This window comes from Muscardinus avellanarius, assembly GCF_963383645.1.
Source record: "Muscardinus avellanarius genome assembly, chromosome: 5".
Lineage (NCBI taxonomy): Eukaryota > Metazoa > Chordata > Mammalia > Rodentia > Gliridae > Muscardinus > Muscardinus avellanarius.
In genome coordinates, this window is record NC_137790.1 from 141,873,190 (window position 1) to 141,898,704 (window position 25,515).

Below are 25,515 nucleotides of genomic sequence, written 5' to 3' on the forward strand. Positions count from 1 at the left end.
AAGTTAGTGAATACTTGTAGTGTCGCCCCATTTGCCTCCAGTACTTTCCTGAGTGCTTTGTATATATTTAATCCTGATGTTAACTCTGAGGTAAGTACTGTTTTATTCCTATTTTATAGACAGTAATGCAGAAAACTATGGTTAACTGACATGTTTAGAGGTACACACTTGAGATCATGTTTGGATTTGAACCCAGGCAGTAGGCTCTAGACTTCATGTTCTTAAGCCATATTGCAGCAAAACAACAACACAAAACAAAAACAAAGGTGAGCGGTCTATGGCAAAATGAGTTTGGTTTTTTTTGGTGTTATTAATGGAAGATGAAGAACATTCCCGTCTCTTGAGTCTTGCCACAGGCCGGTGGCATGTGTATCTCTCCACTGCTGTAGTACGTACTTGGTGACAGAAACAACACTTGGTAGGAAGTCTTGCTCCTAGCTCCCGTGTCCTTGCGTGGTGGTCCTCTCTGTGGTGGTCAGAGAAGTTCTTCATTTGACATTTGCGGTTCTGTGCTTGGTTGTGCAGAAAAGCTGAGATTGGCCTTGTGCTGGATGAGGAGTGTGTTTTTAGCTTGTTTCATCCAGTTCCGGAGAGCATGCCTTTGGGTTTCGTTTTCAGTGTGTTATAGTGTGATTTAAGGAATGTTAATAGAAATATTTTCAAATATCATCTGAAAAACTAAGGTGGTCTAATGAAACTTGACTTTGAATTACAGACATAAACAGCTGCTCTGAGTATTCCACTCCGGTGCCAGGGTGATTTCTTCTGTGCGTTTCAGGATATGCAAACAATAGCCTATTTTTCACTTCTGTCCATTTCTGTTGTTTCTAGGAGCCCTAAGGACTCTGCAGTATGAATAATTCTCTGGAGAACACCATCTCCTTTGAAGAGTACATTCGGGTGAAGGCACGGTCTGTCCCACAGCACAGGATGAAGGAGTTTCTGGATTCCCTGGCCGCTAAGGGCCCAGAAGCCCTGCAGGAGTTCCAGCAGACGGCCACCACCGCCATGGTGTACCAGCAGGGCGGGAACTGCATTTACACCGACAGCACCGAAGTCGCCGGGTCTCTGCTTGAGCTCGCTTGTCCGGTCACCACCAGCGTTCAGCCACAAACCCAGCAAGAGCAGCAAATCCAAGTTCAGCAGCCACAGCAGGTTCAGGTAAAAAGAATGTCTAGCTGCAGCCTACTGGGTTAACAGGACCATGATAGCCACATGTTAAAAGATCATTGGGGGGAATCTGAAAGTCTTTACTTAGTGCCAAGGGTATCATAGTTTAATGTGTAATCTGAAGGACTTGAGGGGCTGAGACAGGAGATCACAGGGTAGAGGCTAGAGAGTTGTAACTTAAGTGAGGCCCTGTCCTAAAGATATATATAAAAAGGGTTGAGTATAGTTCAGAGGTAGAATGCCTCTGGGTTCAGTACCCAGTACAACACACACACACACACACACACACACACACACACACACACACACACACACACACGTATTTTTAGTCACTATAAACTGAAAAGATCAGAGATACTTGCCGTTTGCTTTGGAGAGTTGAACAGTATAAAATTAGTTCAAAGAGCTGGGTGTGGTGGCACAAGAATGGAAGCCCGGGACTTGGGAGGCTGAGACAAGAGGATCACAGGTTCATGGCCAGCCTCACCTCCTTAGGCCTTCCACAACTTAACGAGACCCTGTTTCATAATAAAGGAGTAAAATAGGGCTGAGGGTGTAACAGCTCAGAGTTAAAATGTCCTATTCTCCTAGGTTCCATTCCCAGTAGGGAAAAAAAAAAAAAAAAAGAACAAATAGAAGTTGGCATTTAAATTAGAGATCTGGGGCCGGGTGCAGTGGCGCAGCTTGTAATTCCAGTATTCTGGGGGCTGAGATGGGAGGATCGCGGTTTGCCATCAGCCTCCGCTACTTAGTGAGGACCTTGGCAACTCAGTGAAATCCTGTTTCAAATTAAAGAATATGGTGGTGCACGCTTGTAATCCCAGCGCTTGGGAGGCTGAGACAGGAGGATCGCACAGGTTCTAAGCCAGCCTCAGCTACTGAGTGAGGTTCTCAGCAACTTAGTGAGACTCTGTTTCCAAATAAACTATAAAATATATCTGGGATTGTAGCCAGAGGTAGAAAAGCCCCTGGGTTTCACTCCCAGTACCACCACCCACAAAAGAATAAAAATAGGGCAGAGGGCGTAGCTCAGAAGTCATATGCCCCTGGGTTTCATCCCGAGACCCACAACAAAAGAGAGAGAGAGAGAGAGAGAGAGAGAGAGAGAGAGAGAGAGAGAGACAGAAGACAGAAGAGTAGATAGATATTGAGATCTGGGCCCGGCATGATAGTGCAAGTCTGTAATCCCAGTACTGCGAGGCTAAGGCAGGCGTAGGACCAGCCTTAGCAACATAGTAAGACTCGCAGCAATGTACTGAGACCCTGTTTCAAAACAAAAAATAGAAAGGGCCTGGGGATATGGCATAGAGGTAGAATGCCCCTGGATTCAATCACCCGTACCATATACATGCAAAAAAACTAAGAGATTGTGTCGGGTGTGGTGGTGCACGCTTGTAATCTTAGCCTTTGGGAGGCCGAGACAGGAGGATCCAGGTTCATGGATAGCCCCAGCTACTTCTTAAGTGAGGCCCTTTGCAACTGAGTGACACTCCGTTTCAAAATAAAGAATAAAAAATCGGGCTGGGGGTGTCAATTGGTTAGAATGCCTCTGGGTTCCATCCCCAATACTGGGAAAAAGAAAAAAAAAAAACCCTAAGAGGTCTGGGACTAGATTTTTTTTTTTTTTTTTAAAGTACTGGGATAGAACACAGAAGCATTCTACCTCCAAGTTAAACACCCAGCCTGATTTTATTTCATATTGGGAAACAGGGTCTCACTAGTTTGCTGAAGGCATCGCTAAGTTGCAAGTCTGGCTTTGAACCTGCAGTCCTCCTGTCTCAGCCTCTCAGGTACTGGGGTTACAGGTGTGCACCACCTTGCCTGGCCTAGGACTAGATTTGGATATGATAGCTGCTTATAACAGGCTTCCATTCTATCTCTGTCACAAGGTTAGGACTTTACTAAGGATTTGTATCTGTGTGTTTGTTTATTTAGTACTGAGCATTGAACTAAGGGATATTCTACTTCTAACTTAAACAACCCTAGCCCTTTTTAGTTTTGTTTTTTGGTGGTACTGTGGATAGAACCCAGGGGCATTCTAACATCGAGCTACACCCCCCCCCCGCCCCGCTTTGTGTGTGTGTGTGTGTGTGTGTGTGTGGTACTGTGGATAGAACCCAGGGGCATTCTAACATGGAGCTACACTCCCCCCCTGGCCCCGCTGTGTGTGTGTGTGTGTGTGTGTGTGTGTGTGTGTGTGTGTGTGGTGCTGGGGATTGAACCCAGGGCCATTCTAACATCGAGCTACACTCCCCCCCCCCCCCCGGCCCTGCTGTGTGTGTGTGTGTGTGTGTGTGTGTGTGTGTGTGTGTGTGGTGCTGGGGATAGAACCCAGGGGCATTCTAACATCGAGTTACACTCCCCCCCCTGGCCCTGCTGTGTGTGTGTGTGTGTGTGTGTGTGGTGCTGGGGATAGAACCCAGGGGCATTCTAACATCGAGTTACACTCCCCCCCCTGGCCCTGCTGTGTGTGTGTGTGTGTGTGTGTGTGTGTGTGTGTGTGTGTGTGTGTGGTGCTGGGGATTGAACCCAGGGGCATTCTAACATCGAGCTACACTCCTCCCCGGCCCCGCTGTGTGTGTGTGTGTGTGTGTGTGGTGCTGGGGATGGAACCCAGGGCCATTCTAACATCGAGCTACACTCCCCCTGGCCCCGCTGTGTGTGTGTATGTGTGTGTGTGTGTGTGTGTAGTGCTGGGGAGGGAGCCCAGGGGCGTTATACATCCAAGCTCCACCCCCAGCCTAGTTTTTGGAGGCCTTGCTACATGGCTGAGCCTGTTCAAACCGCAGTCCTCTGCTCTCTGCCTCCTCAATGCTGGGACACAAGCGTGTGCCATCACGCCCGGCAAACCCCAATATATAAAACTAAAATTCCCTGGTAGGCCAGGTGTGATGACGCAGACCTACAATCCCAGTACTTGTTAGGCTGAGACAGGAAGATGGCAGGTTTATGGAGAGCTTTAACAACATAGCAAGATTTTGAGCATTGTAGGAAACGTTGTTTCCAAATAAAAAGACAAAATAGGCTAGAGGTGTAGGTCAGAGGTAGAATATCCCTCGGTTCAATCTCTAGTATTACTAAGTAAATAAATAAATGCTCTGACTGTGTATAATAGCACAGAGGCCCAAGTTTTTTGCTACTGCTAGATATGCCTGAACTAGGCAGAGCAAGTTCATTTGGACCCTCCTTTCAGAGCCCTTCTGAGATGGGTACTTCTTAAAGTGTCCATGAAGTGGAAATGTGCCAGAGACACCTTCGTGGTGGAGTGCCAGAGTTGGGTTTCACTTGGCACTTCTGGGATTGCTTATTTCTTCTCTGCCTTCTCACAGGGTAGGAACTGAGGCTTCCTTTGAGGCTGAGTTGTCAGTCTGACCTTGCCAGGGTTGAAGAGTACTTTGGAGAAGGGGGCTTCTCAACACTTACTCCTATTTTTTGCTAGAGGATTTGGCCTCAGTGGTTCTTATAGTCCTTGTCACTTGTCATTACAGCTTTTGTCCCTTTTTTTTCCTTTATTTTTTTTTAAGTTTGTCTTCAGTGTGAGGGTTTGAACCAAGAGCCTTGTGCTTGCTAGGTAAACATTTTGCCACTCAGCTGTATCTCTAGCCCCTCCTTTTCTTCTTGTGCACATTCCTTCCTTGCTGCTATAGTCGGGTTCCTTCTCAATGTAGGGTAGAATTGCTGGGAGTGAGGAAGGAGGTAATCAAGAGACAAACATGAGTTCAGGATCTGGGTGTGGATGCTGTTACCTGTAGTCCTAGTACTTGGAAGGCTGAGAGGGAGGCTTGTAGGTTCAAAGCCACCCTCAACAACTTAACAAAATCCTGTTCCAGAGTAAAAAAAATAAAATAGGAGGTACATAGCTCCTGGATTCAATTCCCAGTACCTTAAAAAAAAAAAAAAAAAAAATACCCGGAAGAGCTGAGGATGTAGCTTAGTTGGCAAATCTCCTTTGGATTTAATCCCCACCACTGCAAAAAAAAAAAAAAAAAGGAAAAAAAAAGTTAACTAAAGGATAGTAGGATAGTAGCTAGTTCAAGGGAATTATGGGAGAGCCAGAGAGTGGGCATTGGCAGCTACACAGCCAGGACCAGGATTCAGGTTAGCCTTCTCTGGCAGAGACCTCAAGCCCCACACCAGGGCACAGGTGTGCATACTACCAGTCTTTTATTAGGACTTGGGTCATCCTGCTACACTTCTGTGAATATGTTCCATTCTCATCAGCAAATGGAGATTGTAGTTCCTGCTGCCTCGTTTCCTTCTGAGTCCAAGTTACTTGCAGTATCTAATTTGGAAAGCCACACATGCCAATGCTCCAGCAATGGGTGAGTGATTCTTGGGTCTGCCTCAAGGAGGCAGTGCTTCATAACATAGTACGTTATAGAAACTTAGGTTTGCAGGCAAAGCAAGACTTAAATCAGCTCCTTTTCTTTTGGCAGCACTGAGGATGAAACCCAGGGGCATTCTACCTCTGAGCTCCACTCCTAGCCCTATATTTTATTCTTTATTTTTTATTTTATTTATTTTATTTTTTGCGGGTCTGGGGATGGAACCCTGGAGCATTTGACCTCCGAGCTACACCCTCTGCCCTAGTTTTTTTATTCTTTAATTTGAAACTGGGTCTCACTAAGTTGCAGAGGGCCTCACTAAGTAGCTGAGGCTGTCTGCGATATGCGATCCTCCTGTCTCTGCCTCCCAAACGCAGGCATTACAGGCGTGCGCCACCACGCCCAGCTCTCAGTGGTCTCTTTTCAGTGGAACTTAAAACATGAAATAGAAAGTTGAGCGTGGTGGTGCACTCTTGTAATCCCAGCATTTGGGAGGCTAAGACTGGAGGATTGCAGGTTGTTGATAGCCTCAGCTACTTAATGAGGCCCTTTGCTACTCAGAGAGATCCTGTTTCAAAATAAAATAATAAAAAATAGGGCTGGGAGTGTAGTTCGGAGGTAGAGCGCCCCTGGGTTCCATCCACAGTAACACAAAACAAAAAAATATGAAAAAGAGCCTGAGTTCTATGTTTTTTTTTTGTTTTTTTTTTTTAGTACTAGGGATGGAACCCAGGGGCACTCTACCTCTGGGTTACACTCCCAGCCCTATTTTTTAGTCTTTTTATTTTTGAAATGGTCTCACTCTGTTGTGAAGGGCCTCGCTAAGTAGCTCAGGCTGTATGCTAACTGCCATCCTCCAGTCTCCACCTCCCAAATGCTGGGATTACAAGCCTGTACTACCATGCCTGGCCTATTCTCAATTTTCTTTTTTTTTTCTTTTTTTTTTTTTTGCAGGGCTGGGGCTGGGGCTGGAACCCAGAGGCATTTGACCTCCCAGCTACACCCCCTGCCCAATTTTTTATTCTTTTATTTTTGAAACCAGGTCTCACTGAGTTGCAGAGAGCCTCACTAAGTAGCTGAGGCTGTCCGCGAACCGCGATCCTCAGGTCTCAGCCTCCCGAATGCTGGGATTACAAGCGTGCGCCACCACGTCCGGCTCTATTCTCAATTTTCTAATAACTGCAAATTCTTTTTGTTCTGCCCTGGATTGAACCTAGGCTCTCCTGGGTACTGGGATTGCAGGAGTGATCCACTGTGTCTGGCCATGTTGCCTTTTAAAAAGAGAAAAAGGAGAGCCAGGCCTGGTGGCGCACTCTTATAATCCCCGCGTTTGGGAGGCTGAGACAGGAGGATCACACAGGTTTGAAGCCAGCCTCAGCTACTTAGGCTCTCAGAAACTTAGTGAGACCCTGTTTCCAAATAAAAAATAAAAAAATAGGTCTGGGAGTGTAGCTCAGAGGTTAAAAAAAAGCCCCTAGGTTCCACCCTAAGTACTATTAAAAAAATTAATAAATAAAAAATAAAAAGAGAAAAAGGAAGCTGGGCTTGGTGGCACACATTTGTAAATCCCAGTATTTCGGAGCCTGAAACAGGAGGATCACAGTTCACAGCCAGCCTCAACTACTTAGCGAGCCCCTCTGCAACTCACTGAGACCCTGTTTCAAAAATAAAGAATAGCTGGGCATGGTGGTGCATGTTTGTAATCCCCGCACTTAGGAGGCTGAGACAGGAAGATCGCACAGGTTTGAAGCCAGCCTCAGCTATTTAGTGAGGCTTTCAGCAATGTGGTGAGACCCTGTTTCCAAATAATATAGGTCTGGGAGTATAGCCCAAAGGTTGAAAGCCTCTGGGTTCCACCCCTAGTACCACCAAAAAATAAAAATAAAATAAAAATAATAAAAAATAGGGCTGGGGGTGTAGCTTGGAGGTAGAATGCCCCTGGGTTCCACCCTTAGTACCATAAAAAAAAGGAGAGAGAGAGAAAGGTCAAGTGTGATGGCACAGGCTTTTAATTCTAGTACTTGGGAGAGAGAAAAAGGTCAAGTGTGATGACATAGGCTTTTAATTCCACTACCTACATTTTAAGCAGTGGAGTTAGAAATTGCTCCAGAGAAGCAGGGCGTGGAGGCGCACGCTCGTCATCCCAGCACTCGGGAGGCTGAGACCTGGAGGATCGCGGTTCGCAGACGGCCTCAGCTACTTAGTGAGGCCCTCTGCAATTCAGTGAGACCCGGTTTCAAAATAAAGAATAAAAAATAGGGCAGGGGGTGTAGGTCGGAGGTCAGTTGCTCCTGGGTTCCATCCCCAGACCCGAAAAAAAAAAAAAAGAAACTGCCCCAGAGGAGATTTCGAGAACTGTTGTCTCTACTGCTTTTTCTGTTTCTTCATGGTAGGATTTGGGTGGTTGGGAATTGGTTAGATGCCTGTGGCTTATTTCCATTTTTCTTTTTTTGCAGTACTAGGGATTGAGGCCAGGGGCTGTCTACCTTCGAGCTATACTTCCTCACCTATTTTATTTTTTTATTTTGAAACAGGATCTCACTAAGTTGCGGAGGACCTCACTAAGTAGCTGAGGCTAGCCTGGAGCCTGTGAACCTCCTGTCTCAGCCTCTTAAGTACTGAGATTACAAGCATATGCCACTATGCCCGACTTTCTATTTTTTTTTTTTTTCAGAACAGTGGCTCCCCATACTTTTATCAACCTATAGATAAAATGTTTTTTGTACCTATGTCTAAATATGTACTTAGAAATTATATACTCGTACCACTATATCACTATACAAGAAACAACAGAGGTGTGTTTTCATCGGGGAGTCAAAATGAGCCAGAGTTCTTTAGATCCCAGTTGACTGTCTTGCTTGCTCTGTGGGGTAGATATATTTCCCTCTCAGTACAATGTGATGCTGGAGAATTTTTGTATGGTTTGGGATTGTGGCCTAAAGCCTTGGATGTAGCAGACTTCTTTACATTACTCAGGCCTCTGCATACAATTTCATTATCTTTTGAAGACGAGATTGTCGGTGCTACGTGGATCACTCACTGGTCAATCTTGTCTCTGCAGGTACAGGTGCAGGTACAGCAGTCTCCACAGCAGGTCTCGGCTCAGCAGCTCTCTCCACAGCTCACGGTCCACCAACCTGCCGAGCAGCCCATCCAGGTCCAGGTGCAGATCCAGGGCCAGGCACCGCAGTCAACAGCCCCCACCATCCAGACCCCGTCTCTGCAGAGCCCCAGCCCCTCGCAGCTACAAGCAGCACAGATCCAGGTGCAGCACGTACAGGCGGCCCAGCAGATCCAGGCTGCAGAAATCCCGGAGGAGCACATCCCACATCAGCAAATCCAGGCTCAGCTGGTGGCTGGCCAGTCTCTTGCTGGGGGTCAGCAGATCCAAATCCAGACCGTGGGTGCCCTTTCCCCACCACCATCCCAGCAGGGCTCACCCCGGGAAGGGGAGCGGCGGGTTGGCACAGCCAGTGTCCTCCAGCCAGTGAAGAAGCGCAAAGTGGACATGCCCATCACTGTGTCCTACGCCATCTCAGGGCAGCCGGTGGCCACCGTGCTGGCCATCCCACAGGGCCAGCAGCAGAGTTATGTGTCATTGCGGCCAGACTTACTGACGGTAGACAGTGCCCACCTGTACAGTGCCACGGGGACCATTACTAGCCCTACAGGAGAAACTTGGACCATCCCTGTTTACTCTGCCCAGCCCCGGGGGGACCCTCAGCAGCAGAGCATTACCCACATTGCCATTCCCCAGGAAGCCTACAACGCAGTTCACGTCAGTGGCTCACCTACGGCCCTGGCAGCTGTAAAGCTGGAGGATGACAAGGAGAAGATGGTGGGCACCGCGTCTGTAGTGAAAAACTCCCATGAAGAGGTAGTGCAGACACTTGCAAACTCTCTCTTTCCAGCACAGTTCATGAATGGCAACATCCACATTCCAGTGGCTGTGCAGGCCGTGGCAGGCACGTACCAGAATACGGCTCAGACTGTTCATATATGGGACCCCCAGCAGCAGCCGCAGCAGCAAACCCCCCAAGAACAGACACCACCACCACCACAGCAGCAGCAGCAGCAGCTCCAGGTTACTTGTTCTGTAAGTGAGACATATCCTTAGGGCGTCCTGCTCTCTCAGGACCCAGTGCAGAGCAGAACGTGTCTGCAGCTTCTCCCTTGATAATGCCTGATGCTACTCTACAGTGACTAGATTCTCAGTATTTGGGAGGAGGAGCGCTGCAGATGAGGCTGTACAACAAGCAGAACCTAGTACCTAGAGGCCAGCAGAATGATGAGTAGCTGCTTCTCAGTTTCAGAGAGGGGCTTTGGGCTTGAGTTCCTGGGACACTTCTTTGTAATATCTAATTAGGAAGAGTAAAGTTAGAGGTGGATAAGAACGGAGCACCCTGGTCGGGTGTGGTGGCGCACGCTTGTAATCGCCGTGCTTGGGAAGCTGAGACAGGAGGCTTGTGCAGGTTCAAAGCCAGCCTCAGCTACTACGTGAGGCTCTCAGCAACTTAGACCCTGGTTCCAAATGAAATACAAAATAGGTCAGAGTGTAGCCCGAAGGTAGAAAGCCTCTGGGTTCCATCCCCAGCACCACAAAAAAAAAAAAAAAAAAAAAAAGGAGTACCCTGTGTTAACTCCTCTCAAGAGCTTGCATCACAAATGGACAGCCTGTAAAGTCCTTGTCTAACACAGTGTGACCTCAGCTGGGCGGTGTGGTCTGCACCTATAATGTCAGTATTTGGGAGGCCCTCAAATAAGTAACTCCCAGCCCTGTTTTATTTATTTTGAAATGCTTTTACTAAGTTGTTGAGGGCCTCTCTAAATGGTTCAGATTGGCCACGAACCTGAGATTCTCCTCGCTCGGCCTCCCAAGTACTAGGATTACAGGTGTGCGCCACCACACCTGGCTGGTACTAGGGTTTGAATCCAGGGCCTTCTTTATAGTACAGAGTCACTCTACTTCTGAGCTATATCCCCAACTCACATCGTTTTAAATTTCAAGCCGGTTGTGGTGGCGCACGCTTGTAATTCCAGTACTTGGGAGGCTGAGACAGGAGGATCGCACAGGTTCAAAGCCAGCTTCAGCTACTTAGTGAGACCCTGTTTCCTAATAAAGTATAAGATACATCTGGTAGTATAGTCCGGAGGTAGAAAAGCCCCTGGGTTCCACCCCCAGTACCAGAAAAACAAAAACAATAAAATTTCAGATAGGGTCTTACTATATAGTCTAACCTAGACTTGAATTTGTCTTCTTTCTGCCTTCCAAGTAGCAGGATTAAAAGCCTTTGTGAGCCAGGTGTGGTGGTGCACGCTTTTAATCCCAGTACTTGGGAGGCTGAGACAGGAGGATCACAGGTTCTCGGCAAGCCTCAGCTACTTAGTGAGACCCTGTTTCCAAATAAAATATAAAATAGGTCTGGGGGTGTATCCCAGAGGTAGAAGGCGTCAGGGTTTTATTTCCAGTACCACTGGAAAAAAGGCCTTTGCGAATATGCTTATTTTATTTTATTTTTTTTGTGGTACTGGGGATGGAACCTAGGGACATTCTACCTCTTGAGCAACACTGCCAGCCCTATTTTTTATTCTTTATTTTGAAACAGGGTCTCACTGAGTTGCAAAGGGCCTCACTAAGTAGCTGAGGCTGTCATCGAACCTGCGTAATCCTCCTGTCTTAGCTTTCCGAATGCTGGGATTACAAGTGTGTACCACAACACTCAGCATGCTCATTTTAGAAATCATAAATTTTTTTAGGGGGAGTAGTACTGAGGATTGTACACAGGGGCGTTATACCTCCAAACCACATCCCCAGCCCTATTTTATTTTATTTTTTGTTGGTACTGGGGATGGAACCCAGTGGCCTTCTACCTTCAGTCTATACTCCCCAATCTATTTTGTATTTTATTTTGAAACAGTGTCTCACTAAGTTGCTGAGAGCCTCACTAAGTAGCTGAGGCTGGCTTTGAACTGGTGTGATCCTCCTGTCTCAGCCTCCAAGTACTGGGATTAAAAATTTGGGCCAGCCGGGCCTGGTGGCGCACACTTGTAATCCCAGCATTTGGGAGGCTGAGACCTGAGGATCGCGGTTCGTGGACAGCCTCAGCTACTTAGTGAGGCCCTCCGCAACTCAGTGAGACCCTGTTTCAAAATAAAGAATAAAAAATTGGACAGGTGGTATAGTTCGGAGGTTTAATGCCTCGGGGCTTCATCCCCAGTCCTGCAAAAAAAAAAAAAAAAAAAAAAAAAAAGCACCACTCCACCTGGCAGAAATCATAATTTTATTTTTTTATTCTTTTTGTCATTGTTGGGGATGGAACCAAGGGGCTTTCTACCTCTGGGGTACACTCCCAGACCTATTTTATATTTTATTTGGAAACATGGTCTCACTAAGTTACTGAGAGCCTCATTAAATAGCTGGGGCTGGCTTTGAACCTGTGTGATCCTCCTGGCTCAGCCTCCCAAGTATGGTATTACAAGTATGTACCACCTCGCCCAGCTAGAAATCATAAATTCTTATTTTCACAATTAGAGAAAAACTCTTTTTTTGGCACTGGGGTTTGAGTCCAGGGACATTCTCCCTCTGAGCTACACTCCCACCCCCTTTTTACTTTTGTTTTATTTATTTATTTTTAGGGACTGGGATGGAACCCAGGGGCATTCGACCTCCGAGCTACACCCTCTGCCCTATTTTTTATTCCTTATTTTGAAACAGGGTCTCACTAAATTGTAGACGGCCTCATTAAGTAGCTGAGTCTGTCTGTGAATCACGATCCTCTGGTCTCAGCCTCCCGAATGCTGGGATTAGAAGCATGGGCCATCACGCCCGGCTTGCTTTTATTTTGAAACAAGGTCTCAGTAAACTGCTGTGGCTGGCCTCAAACCTGAAATTTTTCTGTCTCAGAGAAATATATATATATAAAATCAGGATATATATATATATATATAATGTATATACTTTTTTTTTTTATGGTGGTACTGGGGTTCCTGGAAGCCCTTCTTCTTCCGGGCTACACTCCCAGACCTATTTTATATTTTTGAAACAGGGTCTCTTATGCCAGCGCGGCTGGCTTCGAACCTGCGCGATCCTCCTGTCTCCGCCTCCCAAGCGCGGGGATTACAAGCGTGCGCCACCACGCCCGGCTATGTATATACATTTATATGTAAAATTATATATAAAATTATATATAATAAATTCATAATACATTTATATATCAATAAATATTATATATAAATGGTTATATACATAAAATTATATATAAATTTATATAAACTTATAATTTATGGTATACAAATATATAAACAATTTTATATGTAAAGTAAATTTATATATAAATTTATATACATAAATTTTTATATATGTAAAATATGCAAGTTATATATGTTAAAATTTTTATATATGTATAAATTTATTTTTAGTGTATGGTACTGGGTAGGTATGGAGCCCAGGGACTTTCTACCTTCAGGCTATGCCCCCAGACCTATTTTTACATTTTTTTTTTTTTGGAAGCACGGTATCACTAAATTGCTGAGAGCCTCACTAAGTAGCTAAGGCTGGCTTCGAACCTGTGAGGTCCTCCTGTCTCAGCCTGCCAAGTGCTGGGATTACAAGGGTATGGCTCCACTCCTGGCCTATGGCTGGGATTATAGCCTGATAGAGTTCCCTAGGTTTACTCCAAAGTGCTGTAAAAAATAAGGGAAAAGAGAGGTTTCTTTGTAGAAAAAGTGAGATTTACACCATTGTTTATTGCTTAGTTTGACAGAAGTATGGAGCAGTGTAAATACAGAGATGGACTGAAAGGCCATGGCCTTGGGCAACCCCAGAAGGGAACGCTGGGAGAGGATTATCTAGGCGATAAGACAGTATTGTCTTTCCAAAGTGAAGTTTTGAGTTGGAACTGATCTGCGGTAAGGAAATCTGATTTCTTGATTTCCTGTGACTGGTAACAGGAGCAATCAAGTAGAGGGTTGTAGAATTGTTGTAGGTAGGAGAGACCCGCCGGGAGATTTGCAATGGGGTTTTGGGCTCAGCTTTTGTCCAGAGGTAGAACACATCAAAGGCCCCCTCAGCTATTTGGGAAGTGTAGTCTAATTGAGGCGAAGCCTCTTTTGCAACACTGTTTGTAGTTTATCCAGCAGGAGGAGCTGCTTTCTGGAGTTTATTTTAGGGGCCCATAGAGTTTAGGTTCCTCAGAGTTTGTGTCTGTTTTGGCAGTTAAACATTTAGTATTACTATTTATTCAAGTATTATTGTTGGAAACTAAGAAAATTTGATTATAATCATGAGATAAAAATGAGTTTGTAATTACCACAAGTAAGTCCCTGCCTTTCTTTTCGGCCATGGGCTAGGTTCAGAGAATAGAGATGAGATAGGACCATCCACTTCTGCACCAGTACACCATGGAGAAGAGAGTTGTGTTCTGATGAACTGTACCCAGAGGAGAGCTGGTGACAAGTGCTGTGTTCCTTCAGCTGTCATGGGTGAAGAGAGCCATACCTTTGTGAAAGTTTTCATATTTCCTCTCCTTAAAAACATTGAGTTGATTTTTGTTTAAGCCCCAACCCAGAACTTCTTGAGTTGGCTCTCCCTTGCTTCTCATAGCCAGTTCATGGGTGAGCCGTGTTGGCTCTGCACCAGAACCCTCACTGTGTCTTCCACTACTCCAGCCCTGGCCACTGCTCTTGCTCCTGCTCTCGCTCTTAGTCCACTCTCCATAGAATAGGAAGAGTCATACTTTTTCTCCAACTGCATTTTATCACCATCACCCCAACCCTCAGGTAGACATTTGGGCTCATGTGGAGGAATTCTGGGTTGTCAGGATGCTTGGAAGTTGGGCATAGTGGCTTACTGGAGATGCTGAGGCAGGAGGATCACAAGCTCCCACCCAGCCTGCCCACCTTAGGGAGACCCTGCCCCCAATTTAAAAAGTTAGGCAGGGTGTGGTGGTGCATGCTTGTAATCACAGCATTTGGGAGGCTGAGACCAGAGGATCACTAAGGATCACTGAGACCAGAGGATCACTATAGTTGCTGAGGCAGACAGCCTCAGCTACTTAGTGAGGCCCTCTGCTACCTAGTGACACCCTGTTTCAAAATAAAGAATAAAAAAATAGGGCAGGGGTGTAGCTTGGAGGTCAAATGCCCCTGGGTTCCATCCCCAGACCCACACACAAGAAATAAATAAAATAAAAAGTTAAAAAAGCTTGGGATACAGCACAGTAGTAAAGCACATCTAGGTTCAAATTCTGGAATGAGAAAAGGAAAAAGAAATTCTTATTCATTTTTCTGACATTTATTCAGTAGAGGCATACAGAAAAGATTAAAAAAATTTTTTTTTTGCAGTACCAGGATTGAACTAAGGTGCATTCTACATCTGAGCTAAGTAGATGAGGCTGGCCTTGAACCTGGATCCTCTTTTCTCGTCCTAAGTACTGGGAATACAAATGTGCCACCACTCTCAGCTAGTAAAGGGGATTTCTATAAAGCCAGTGGTGGGCCAGGCCTGGTGGTACAAGGTTGTAATCCCAGCATTTGGGAGGCTGAGACCAGAGGATCTTGGTTCACAGACAGCCTCAGCTACTTAGTGAGGCCCTCCACAATTCAATGAGACCCTGTTTCGAAATAAAGAAAAAATTGGGCAAGGGGTGTTGCGCAGAGGTCAAATGCCTCTGGGTTCCATCCCCAGACCCGCCCCCCCACACACACAAAATAAAGCTAGTAGAGGGACAGAGGTGGTTGCGCACACCTGTAATCTCAATAGTTGAGAGTCTGAGACAGGAGGATTGCAGGTTTGAGGCCAGCCTCAGCAACTTAGGGGTCTAGTGTGTGGTAAATTGCTTCTAGATTCAAATCCTCAGTAGAATGCTTCTAGATTCAAATCCTAATACCTTAAAACAAGCAAACTCAGCTACTCAGCTACTTAGTGAGGTCCTTGGAACTTAGTGAGACCATTTCAAATTAAAGAATTATAATAGGGCAGGGGTGTAGCTCTAAGGTCAAATGCCCCCCTGGGTTCCATCTCCAGACCCGCAAAAAAAAAAAAAAAAAAATTCAGCAGAGAAGCCATTCTCCACGGGCTCTGGTACTACTTGGCTAGTCAGTAACCCCTGAGCACGTCAAGGGAATATCTAGTTCATAGGTGATTAGTTGGCAGCTATTTCCATGCTCATGGAAATCTAACCTGGGAAAATAGGTGGGGCTCCTTAGGCAGATGTAGAGCTGAAGGGAAAAGTGGGTGGAGAGTGGAGCTCCAGGGTTGAAGAGGATTTAGGGTTGGCAAAGACCGCTCTAGGCCTAGTTAAGGCCACCTGGGGAGACCCAGGAGAGAGATGTCAGGAAGCCGGGCAGAAGACAAGTGAGATGCTGTGAGTCACATTGTTGGATGTTCTGGTACAAAGGTCCAATAGGTCAGAGCCAAAGCACCCAGCACAGGTGACCTCACTTCTCTTTAGGTAGGTGCAGGGATTGGTGTGGTGGCAGTTACCAACAGGATAACCAGGAAGAGATCACTCAATTTTATGGTAGCCAGAATAGGAATTGGGGCCCTACAAGCAACATGGAGATCAAAGATCTACAGAACTCAGAATCAGTCCTCAAGGCAAGAAATGCATGAATACTGAAGACTAGGCTCTGACCAGGACCTTGGCTGGTGACAGACCTTTTAGTAAGATGACCATGTCGCCGGGCGTGGTGGCGCATCCCCGCAGAGACAGGAGGATTGCGCAGGTTTGAAGCCAGCCGCCCTGGCTTAAGAGACCCTATTTCCAAAAAAAAAAAAAAAAGATCTGGGAGTGTAGCCCGGAGGTAGAAGGGTTTCCCGGAACCCCAGTACCACCAAAACAAACAAAATTAAAGGACGACCAAGTCAGGGAGAGCATGTCGCTGGATGTGCTGAGAAAGTGCCCTGTGATTGGTGTCGGGAGGAGGAGACTTCTGCCTTGCTCACTCTGACAGGCTGTCCTTCCCCCTGGGCTCAGTCAGCTGCCTTCCTGACCTTCACTGAGTGTGTCCGAGAGGGCTGGAGGGTTGGCATTAAGGGAGCAATTTCAGAGGATGGCCTTCTGTGACTTTTAGAGGAGGCAGTGGAGTCAAGGAGAAAAGCTCAGCCGGGCGTGGTGGGACACACTTGTAATCCCAGCATTTGGGAGACTGAGACGGGAGGATCACGGTTTGCAGAAAGCCGCAGCTACTGTTTAGTGAGGCCCTTTGCAACTCAGTGAGACCCTGTTTTAAAATAAAGAATAAGCTGGGTGTGGTGGTGCATGCTTGTAATCCCCGCGCTTGGGAGGTGGAGACAGGAGGATTGTGTAGGTTGAAAGCCAGCCTTGCTGGTTTAAGAGACCCTGTTTCCAAATAAAATATACAATAGGTATGGGAGCATAGCCCAGAGGTAGAAGGCCCCTGGGTTCCACCAAAAACAAAAATAATAATAAATAAGCCAGGCGTGGTGGCACACGCCTGTAATCCAGCATTCGGAAGGCTGAGACTGAAGGGTTGTGGTTCGCAGACAGCCTCAGCTACTTAGTGAGGCTCTATGCAACTTAGTGAGACCCGGTTTCAAAATTAAGAATAAAAAATAGGGCAGAGGGTGTAGCTTGGAGGTCGAATGGCTCTGAGTTCCATCTCCAAAACCGCAGAGAGAGAGAGAGAGAGAGAGAGAGAGAGAGAGAGAGAGAGAAAGAAAGAAAGAAAGAAAGAAAGAAAGAAAGAAAGAAAGAAAGAAAAAGAAAGAAGGAAGGAAGGATAAAAATTGGGCTGGGAGTGTAGCTTGGAGGTAAAATGCCCCTGGGTTCCATCCCTGGTAAAATATATATATTATATATATACACATATACATACATATACATATATATACACACACAACACACATATATGGTACTATATATATACACCTACATATACCTATACCTATACATATATATATATATATATATATATATATATATATATATACACACACACACACACACATACATGTGCTAGCCCTATTTTTTTTTTAAATTTAGTTTGAAACAGGGTTTCACTGAGTTGCAAAGGGCCGCACTAAGTAGCTGAGGCTGGCTGCAAACTGCAATCTTCTCTCAGCCTCCCAAATGCTGGGATTACAAGTGTGCACCACCATGCCTGGCCACAGCCCTATTTTTAATTTTTAATTTTTTTATTTTTTGTTGGTGTTGGGGGTGGAACCCAGGGGCTTTCTACCTCCGGGCTATACTCCCAGGCCTATTTTATGTTTTATTTAGAAACAGGGTCTCACTAAGTTGCTGAGAGCCTCACTAAGTAGCTGAGGCTGGCTTCAAACCTGTGCAATCCTCCTGTCTCAATCTCCCAAACACTGGGATTACAAGTGTGCGCCACCATACCCGGCTTATTTTAATTTTTTTATTTTTTGGTGGTACTAGGGGTGGAATCGAGGGTTTTTTCTACCTCTGGGCTATACTCCCAGACCTATTTTTATATTTTCTTTGGAAACAGGGTCTCACTAAGTTGCTGAGAGCCTCACTAAGTAGCTGAGGCTGGTTTCGAACCTGTATGTTCCTCTTATCTCAGCCTCCCAAGTGCGAGGATTACGAGCGTGTGCCACCACGCCCAGCTTATTCTTTATTTTGAAACAAGATCACGCTAAGTTGCCAAGAGCCTTACTAAGTAGCTAAGGCTGGCCTCGAACCTGGATCCTTTTCTCTCAGCCTCCCATATACTGTGATTATAACCGTGGGACACCATGCCTGACTCCATTCTTTATTTTGAAACAGGGTCTAAGTTGCGGATGCTTCACTAAGTAGCTGAGGCTGTCTGCGAACCTGGATTCTCCTGTCGCAGCCTCCCAAATACTGGGATTACAAGCGTGCACGACCACACCGGGCTGGAAATTGGAATCTTAAGCTTTGGGTTTTATTGTTTTTGAGATGCTGGGGATTGAATAGCAGAAAGGCATGACACCTAAGTGACATCCACACCATCTTTGTTTCTTTTTCTTGAGATACTATCACCAGGTTTCCCAGGTTGGGCTTGATTTCAACTTGCAGTCCTGCCTCAGCTGTGAGTGGTGGGATTTCTGGTGTGGCCACCATGCCTGGGAGTGTTGGAGTTTTAATAATGGGGTCTATCGATCTCTTTGGAGTCATCGAGACTTGGTGTCATGGAAACCTATTTGTTAAAAATACTAGGAAGTTTTTATTAGTCTAGGCAGGTTGCCATGAAGTCCAAGGTTGAGGAGTTCTGTAAGGAGGCAGATCTGTTCTCGTCAAGAATAGAGAACGAAATTTGAGCCGGGTGTGGTGGCGCACGCTTATTCCAGCATTTGAGAGGCAATGACAGGAGGACCCTCGTTTACAGATAGCCTCAGCTACTTAGGCCTTTTGCAATTCAGTGAAACCCTGTTTCACAATAAAGAATAAAAAATAGGGCTGGGGTACAGCTTGGAGTTAAAATGTCCCTGGGTTCCGTCCCCAGTACTGCGCAAAAAAAAAAAAAAAAAAGGAATTTTATTTATTATCAGAAGTACACTTTGGGTAGAACCCAGTTTAGGCAGAGTGATAGTTGTTGATGTAGTTGTAAGTGTAGGTGAATTTATTCTGCCCATAGAGGGTTTTTTTTTTTTTTTTTTTTTTTTTTTTTTTGGTACAGAGGATGGAGACCAGGGGCTCTCTACCTCCAGGTGACACTCCCAGACCTATTTTATATTTTTATTTGGAAATAGGGTCTCACTAAGCTGCTGAGAGCCTCACTACATAGCTGAGCTGTCTTCGAAGTTGCGTGATCCTCCTGTCTCCGTCTCCCAAGTAATGGGGTTATAGGTATGCACCACCGTGCCTGGCTTGTTTTATTTTATTACAAGTAAAATATAAGAAAATGAGCCAGATGTGGCGAACGCCTGTAATTTCACTAAGTTGTTGAAGGTCTCACTAAGTAGCTAAGACTAGCTGTGAACCTGTGATCCTCCTGCTTCATTCTCCCACGTCCTGGGATTACAAATGTGTACCACTATGCGCGGCTATACTCTCACTTTAGACCTTTTTTGTGTGTGTAGCATCGGGGATTGAACCCAGGAGCATTCTGCCTCAGAATTATACCCCAAATTCGATTTTATTTTTATTTTGAAGTGGGCTCACTAGATTGATGAGAGTTTCACTACTTGGAGTTGTCTTTGAACCTGCGATCCTCCTGTCTCATCCTGCCTAGTATTGGGATTACTGGTGTGCACCACCATGTACAGTGTTTTTTGTTGTTTTTTGTAATTTTGAGATTGAACCCAGAGGCATTCTATCTCCAAACTATATGCCCATTTTTTTTTTTTATTATTTTCAAATGAGGTCATTGAGGGCCTAGCTAAATTGCTGGAATTAACATTTTTCTTAGAAAAATGAATTTTATTTATTTTTTGGTACTAATATTGAAACCAGGATCATTCTAACTTCAAGCTACACCCACTTTTATTTTTATTTTATTTATTTATTTTTTTGTGTGTGGTACCAGGGATGGAAACCAGGGCCATTCTATTTCTTTCTCTTTCTTTCTTTCTTTCTTTCTTTTTTTTTTTTTTTTTTTTTTTTTTTTTTTTGGTACTGGGGTTCCTGGAAGCCCTTCTACCTCCAGGCTACACTCCCAGACCTATTTTTTATATTTTTATTTTTGGAAACAGGGTCTCTTAAGACAGCGTGTCTGGCTTCGAACCTGCGCAATCCTGTCTCCGCCTCCCAAGCGTGGGGATGACAAGTGTGCGCCACCACGCCCAGTGGGGGCATTCTATTTCTGAGCTGCATCCCTGACCCTATTTTTTATTCTTTATTTTGAGACAGGGTCTCAGTGAGTTGCAAAGGGCCTCACTAAGTAGCTGAGGCTGGCCACGAACCACGATCCTTCTGTCTTAGCCTTCCAAATGCTGGAATTACAAGTGTTCGCCACCACCCCTGGTTTAATTAATTAATTATTTTTGCGGTACTGGGGATGGAACCTAGGGGCATTCTTCCTTCAAGCTACATCCCCACCCCTGTTTTTATTCTTTATTTTGAAACAAGGACTCAGTTGCAAAGGGCCTCACTAAGTAGTAGCTGAGGCTGTCGATGTACTACGGTCCTCCTGTCTCAGACTCTCAAATACTAGGATCACAACCATGCGCCACTATGCACATCTTATTTTTATTTATTTAATGATACTGAGGGTGAAATCCAGAGGTATTCTACCTCTGAACTATACCTCTAGCCCATTTATTTATGTACTTAAGTATATATGTATTTATACTGAGAATTTAACCCAGGGACAATCTATTTCCAAGCTATTGTCCTAGCCCTTTTTTCTTGTTTTCTTGTTTTCTTGTTTCTTTCTTTCTTCCTTTCTTTCTTTCTTACTTTCTTACTTTCTCACTTTCTCTCTCTCTCTTTCTCTCTCCTTCCTTTCTTCCTTCCTTCCTTCCTTCCTTCCTTCCTTCCTTCTTTCTTTTGTGGGTCTGGGGATGGCTCCCAGGGGCATTCGGCCACCAAGCTACACCCTCTGCCCTATTTTTTATTCTTTATTTTTTTTATTTTTTGGTGGTACTGGGGTTCCTGGAAGCCCTTCTAACTCCAGGCTACACTCCCAGACCTATTTTATATTTTTTAATTTGGAAACAGGGTCTCTTAAGCCAGTGCGGCTGGCTTCAAACCTGCACGATCCTCCTGTCTCAGCTTCCCAAGCGTGGGGATTACAAGCTTGCGCCACCACTCCCGACTATTCTTTATTTTGAAACAGGGTCTCAGTAAGTTGCAGAGGGCCTCACTAAGTAGCTGAGGCTTCCTGTTAACTGTGATCCTCTAGTCTCAGCCTCTTTTTTTTTTTTTTTTTTTTATTTTAATTTAGTGGTACTAGGGTTCCTGGAAACCCTTTAACTTCTGGGCTACACTCCCAGACACCTATTTTTTATATTTTTATTTGGAAACAGGGTCTCTTAAGCCAGCAAGGCTGGCTTCGAACCTGCACGATCCTCCTGTCTCTGCCTCCCACGTGCAGGGATTACAAGCGTGTGCCACCACGCCTGGCCTTTTAAAATTTTTTTGTTTTTTTAACACTGTTCAAGTCTATATAATGGCTTGTCTCATGGGGAAGAAAACACCTGAATAGGTTAGACTTTCTTGCTATAGCAAGCTCAAATTGTATCAAACCGTGTGTGTGTGTGTGTGTGTGTGTGTGTGTGTGTGTGTGTGTGTGTCTGTCTGTCTGTCTGTCTGTCTGTCTAGGGATGGAACCCAAGGGCATTCGACCTCCAAGTTACACCCCCTGACCTATTTTTTATTCTTTATTTTGAAACAGGGTCTCACTAAGTTGCAGAGGGCCTCACTGGTAGCTGCGGCTGTCCACAAACAGTGATCCTCCTGTCTCAGCCTCCCGAATGCTGGGATAACAAGCGTGTACCACCATGCCCATCTGTATCAGACAGTTTTGATCATCTGCCACAAAATGTTGCTTGCAAAGTCAGTTGTTTTTTTTTTTTTTTTTTTTTAAACTGGAGATGGAACCCAGGGATATTCTACCTCCAAGCTACACCCACAGTCCTATTTTTAAATTTAATTTAAATTAATTTTTTTGTTGTACTGGGAATGGAACCCTTCTACCTCCAGGGTACAGTCTCAGTCCTATTTTTATTTGGAAATAGGGTCTCTTAAGCCAGCGCAGCTGGCTTTGAACCTCTTGTCTCCGCCTCCCAAGAGCGTGGATTACAAGTGTGCGCCATGACACCTGTCTAATTTTATTTTATTTTTAAACAGGGTCTCACTGAGTTGCAAAGAACCTCACTACATAGCTGAGGCTGTCCGTGAATTCTGTTTAAGCCTCCCAAATGCTGGGATTACAAGAGTGCACCACCACATCTGCTCTCCCAGACCTATTTTATTTTATTTTTAATTAATTTTTTTTGTGTGTGTGTGGTACTGGTGGGTGGGTGCTGAGAGCCTCACTAAGTAGCTGAGGCTGGTTTTGAACCTGTGCGATCCTCCTGTCTCAGCTTCCTGAGCACTGGGATTGTAACCTGTGCCACACACCCGGCTAGGTATTGGTATTTTTAAATAAGAGATTCAGAAGTGTATCTAGAACAGAGAGCATTGCACTGTCCCAGTTGTGCTGTGTTTCCTGTCCCGAGAGTAAGTGAGCTCCAAAGGTCATTTAAAGTAGGACAGCAAGGAGACATGTTTTTTAATTGAATGTGTCATAATTAACATTTTTTTCTGGTAGTTTTCTGAAGGACACGATGCCAGATGGTATTAGCACATTCTGATGATTTCTATCTCATAGGCCCAAACAGTCCAGGTTGCGGAAGTTGAACCACAGTCACAGCCACAGCCTTCCCCAGAACTTCTGCTCCCAAATTCTTTGAAGCCAGAAGAAGGACTTGAAGTATGGAAAAACTGGGCCCAGACTAAGAATGCTGAACTAGAGAAGGATGCTCAAAACAGACTGGCACCCATCGGAAGTAAGTGTTTGGGAAGGAGTAGGATGGGATGTGTTTAAAAGGAAGCGGCGGAGCCAGGCCTGTGGCAAGCACCTGCCATCCAGAGGGCTGCCTATGAAATAGGATTCCAAGTCAGGACAACAGCCAGCCAGGCTGACCTGTAGAGGGAGCAGGAGGTGCTCGTTTTCTCGACACCAAGCACTCCGGTCAGGTCAGCCTAACAAACCTAGGAGAATGGCTTCTGGGAGGGAATGGGGACCAATGAGTGCTTAGGCCTTTCTTTTGCAGTAGGCTCATAATCTTGTTTGTATTAAAGAGAGTAGGTTCAGCCAGGCGTGATAGTATATGCTTGTAATTTGTAATCCCAGTACTTAGAAGGCTGAGATAGGATTGCACAGGTTTGTAACCAGCCTCAGCTACTTAGTGAGGTTCTCAGCAACTTAGACCCTGTTTCCAAATAAAATATAAAAATGGGTCTGGGAATGTACCCTGGAGGTGAAAATTCCTGGGTTCCATCCTCAGTACCACAAAAAATAAAAATAAAAATTGCCAGGTGTGGTGGCACACACTTGTAATCCCAGCATTCAGGAAATGGAAACTGGAGGATCGCAGGTTCGTAAACAGCCTCAGCTACGTAGCGAGGCCCTTTGCCACATGGTGAGACCCTGATTCAAAAATAAAAAGACTAGCCGGGCGTGGTGGCGCACGCTTCTAATCCCAGCACTTGGGAGACGGAGACGGGAAGATCGCAGTTCGCAAATATCCTCAGCTACTTAGTGAGGCCCTTTGTAACTCAGTGGGACCCGGTTTCAAAATAAAGAATAAAAAATAGGGCAGGGTTCCATTCCCAGTAGTGCACAAATAATAATAAAATAGAGTCGGTTCTGGGAAGCTTTTCTTGACTCTAATTTTGGAGCTATGTGGAAGGGAAGGTTCTGGGAAGGAAACTCTTGCTGTCATATTCCATGTGACTGTTGTGCCCTGGTATGCCAGTTCTGATCATAGAATCAAGCGACCATTTATTTCCCAGCTTTCTGACGGCAGTATCTGTTCTGAGCCCTCCTTTGAGGAATATGAGTAACCACTAAAAAGACAACTTTGCAAGGCCTCATTCACCTTTGGGACTTGTGTCACAGGGCGCCAGTTGCTCCGTTTCCAGGAAGATCTCATCTCCTCTGCTGTGGCTGAGTTGAATTATGGGCTCTGTCTCATGACACGGGAAGCTCGAAATGGAGAAGGGGAGCCCTATGACCCAGATGTACTCTACTATATTTTCCTGTGTATTCAAAAGGTAGGAGACAGATCTGCATAGGCGTGGGATTGAATTGTGTTCCCATTGGCTGTTGGCTGATTAATTAAAATTAGTAAAATGACAAGAAGTGGCGATTAAGAATGTTTCTTTTAGCTATATGTATATAAATGAACTTTTACATGAACATTTAATTTCAAAGACCTACATGTTTACTTAGAAAATGAAATATGCAGTCAGATGTGTTGGCACACATCCATAATCCAAGTATCTAGGAGGTTAAGATAGGAAGATCACAGGTTTGAGGCCAGTCTTAGCAACTTATTGAGACCATCAGCAACTTAGTGAGATCATACTTCAAAAAATGAAATACCAGTTCTTAAAGTGGGAATGGTGGCACACACTTGTAATTCCAGTACGTGGGAGGCTGAAACAAGAGGATTGCAAGTTCGATGCCAGCCTCAGCTACTTAGTGGGGCCCTTTACAACTTAGTGAAGACCCTACTTCCAAATAATAAAATGAAAAGAAACAATAAAACAAAACAAAGAAAAAACAGGTCTGGGGGTATAGCTCAGAGGTAGCATGTCCCTGAGTTTAATCCCCAGTATCATAAAAAACAAAACAAAATACCGACTCTTGGGAGTCAAAGATAGGAGAATTACAGGTTCTTGGCATGCCTCAGCAACCTAGTGAGACCCTGTTTTAAAATAAAAAACAAAACAAAAAGAACTTGGTGTGGGGTGTAGCTGATAGATAGAATGCCTCTGTGTTCAATTCTCAGTGACACACACACACACACACACACACACACACACACACACAGCCCAAAAACCAAAAAAAAAAGCTCTAGGGATGTAGCTCAGAGATAGAACGTCTCTGAGCTCAATTCCCAGTACAGACATACAAAAATTACTGAAGGTAAGATGTCTGAGTTCAGTTCTCAAATCAAAAAAATTAACAGTTTTTATAAAATCCCATTTGTGTGATACCTTTCTTTTTTGCGATACTGGGGATTGAACCCAGGGACATTCTACCTCTGAGCTATACCCCAGACCTATTTTTTATTTTTTATTTTGAAATAGAGTCTCACTAAGTTGCAGAGGGCCTCACTAAGTTGCTGAGGCTGTCTGCAAACCGCAATCCTCCTGTCTTAGCCTCCCAAATGCTGGGATGACAAATGTGTGCCACCATGCCTGGCTATTATTCTTTATTTTGAAAAGGGGCATCACTAAGTACCTGAGTCTGGCCGGGAACCTGTGATCCTCCTGTTTCAGCCTCCCAAGTACTGGGATTACAAGAGTATGTCACCACACCTGACTGATACTTTTCTTGTTCAAGTAAGCATCATTTT

At 45.0% G+C, this 25,515-nt stretch overlaps 1 protein-coding gene across 1 annotated transcript in view; it reads left to right on the forward strand.

Moving 5' to 3' along the window:
• Positions 1-852: 852 nt before the first annotated feature.
• Positions 853-25,515, forward strand: part of QRICH1 (glutamine rich 1) — a gene marked incomplete at both ends in the record, with an annotated part of 39,634 nt that continues 14,971 nt past the window's right edge. The window contains 4 exons of the mRNA XM_080695514.1: positions 853-1,161; positions 8,557-9,591; positions 22,758-22,935; positions 24,051-24,205. Coding sequence (XP_080551640.1) covers positions 853-1,161; positions 8,557-9,591; positions 22,758-22,935; positions 24,051-24,205 — 1,677 coding nt within the window. The remainder of the gene's footprint in view (positions 1,162-8,556; positions 9,592-22,757; positions 22,936-24,050; positions 24,206-25,515) is intronic.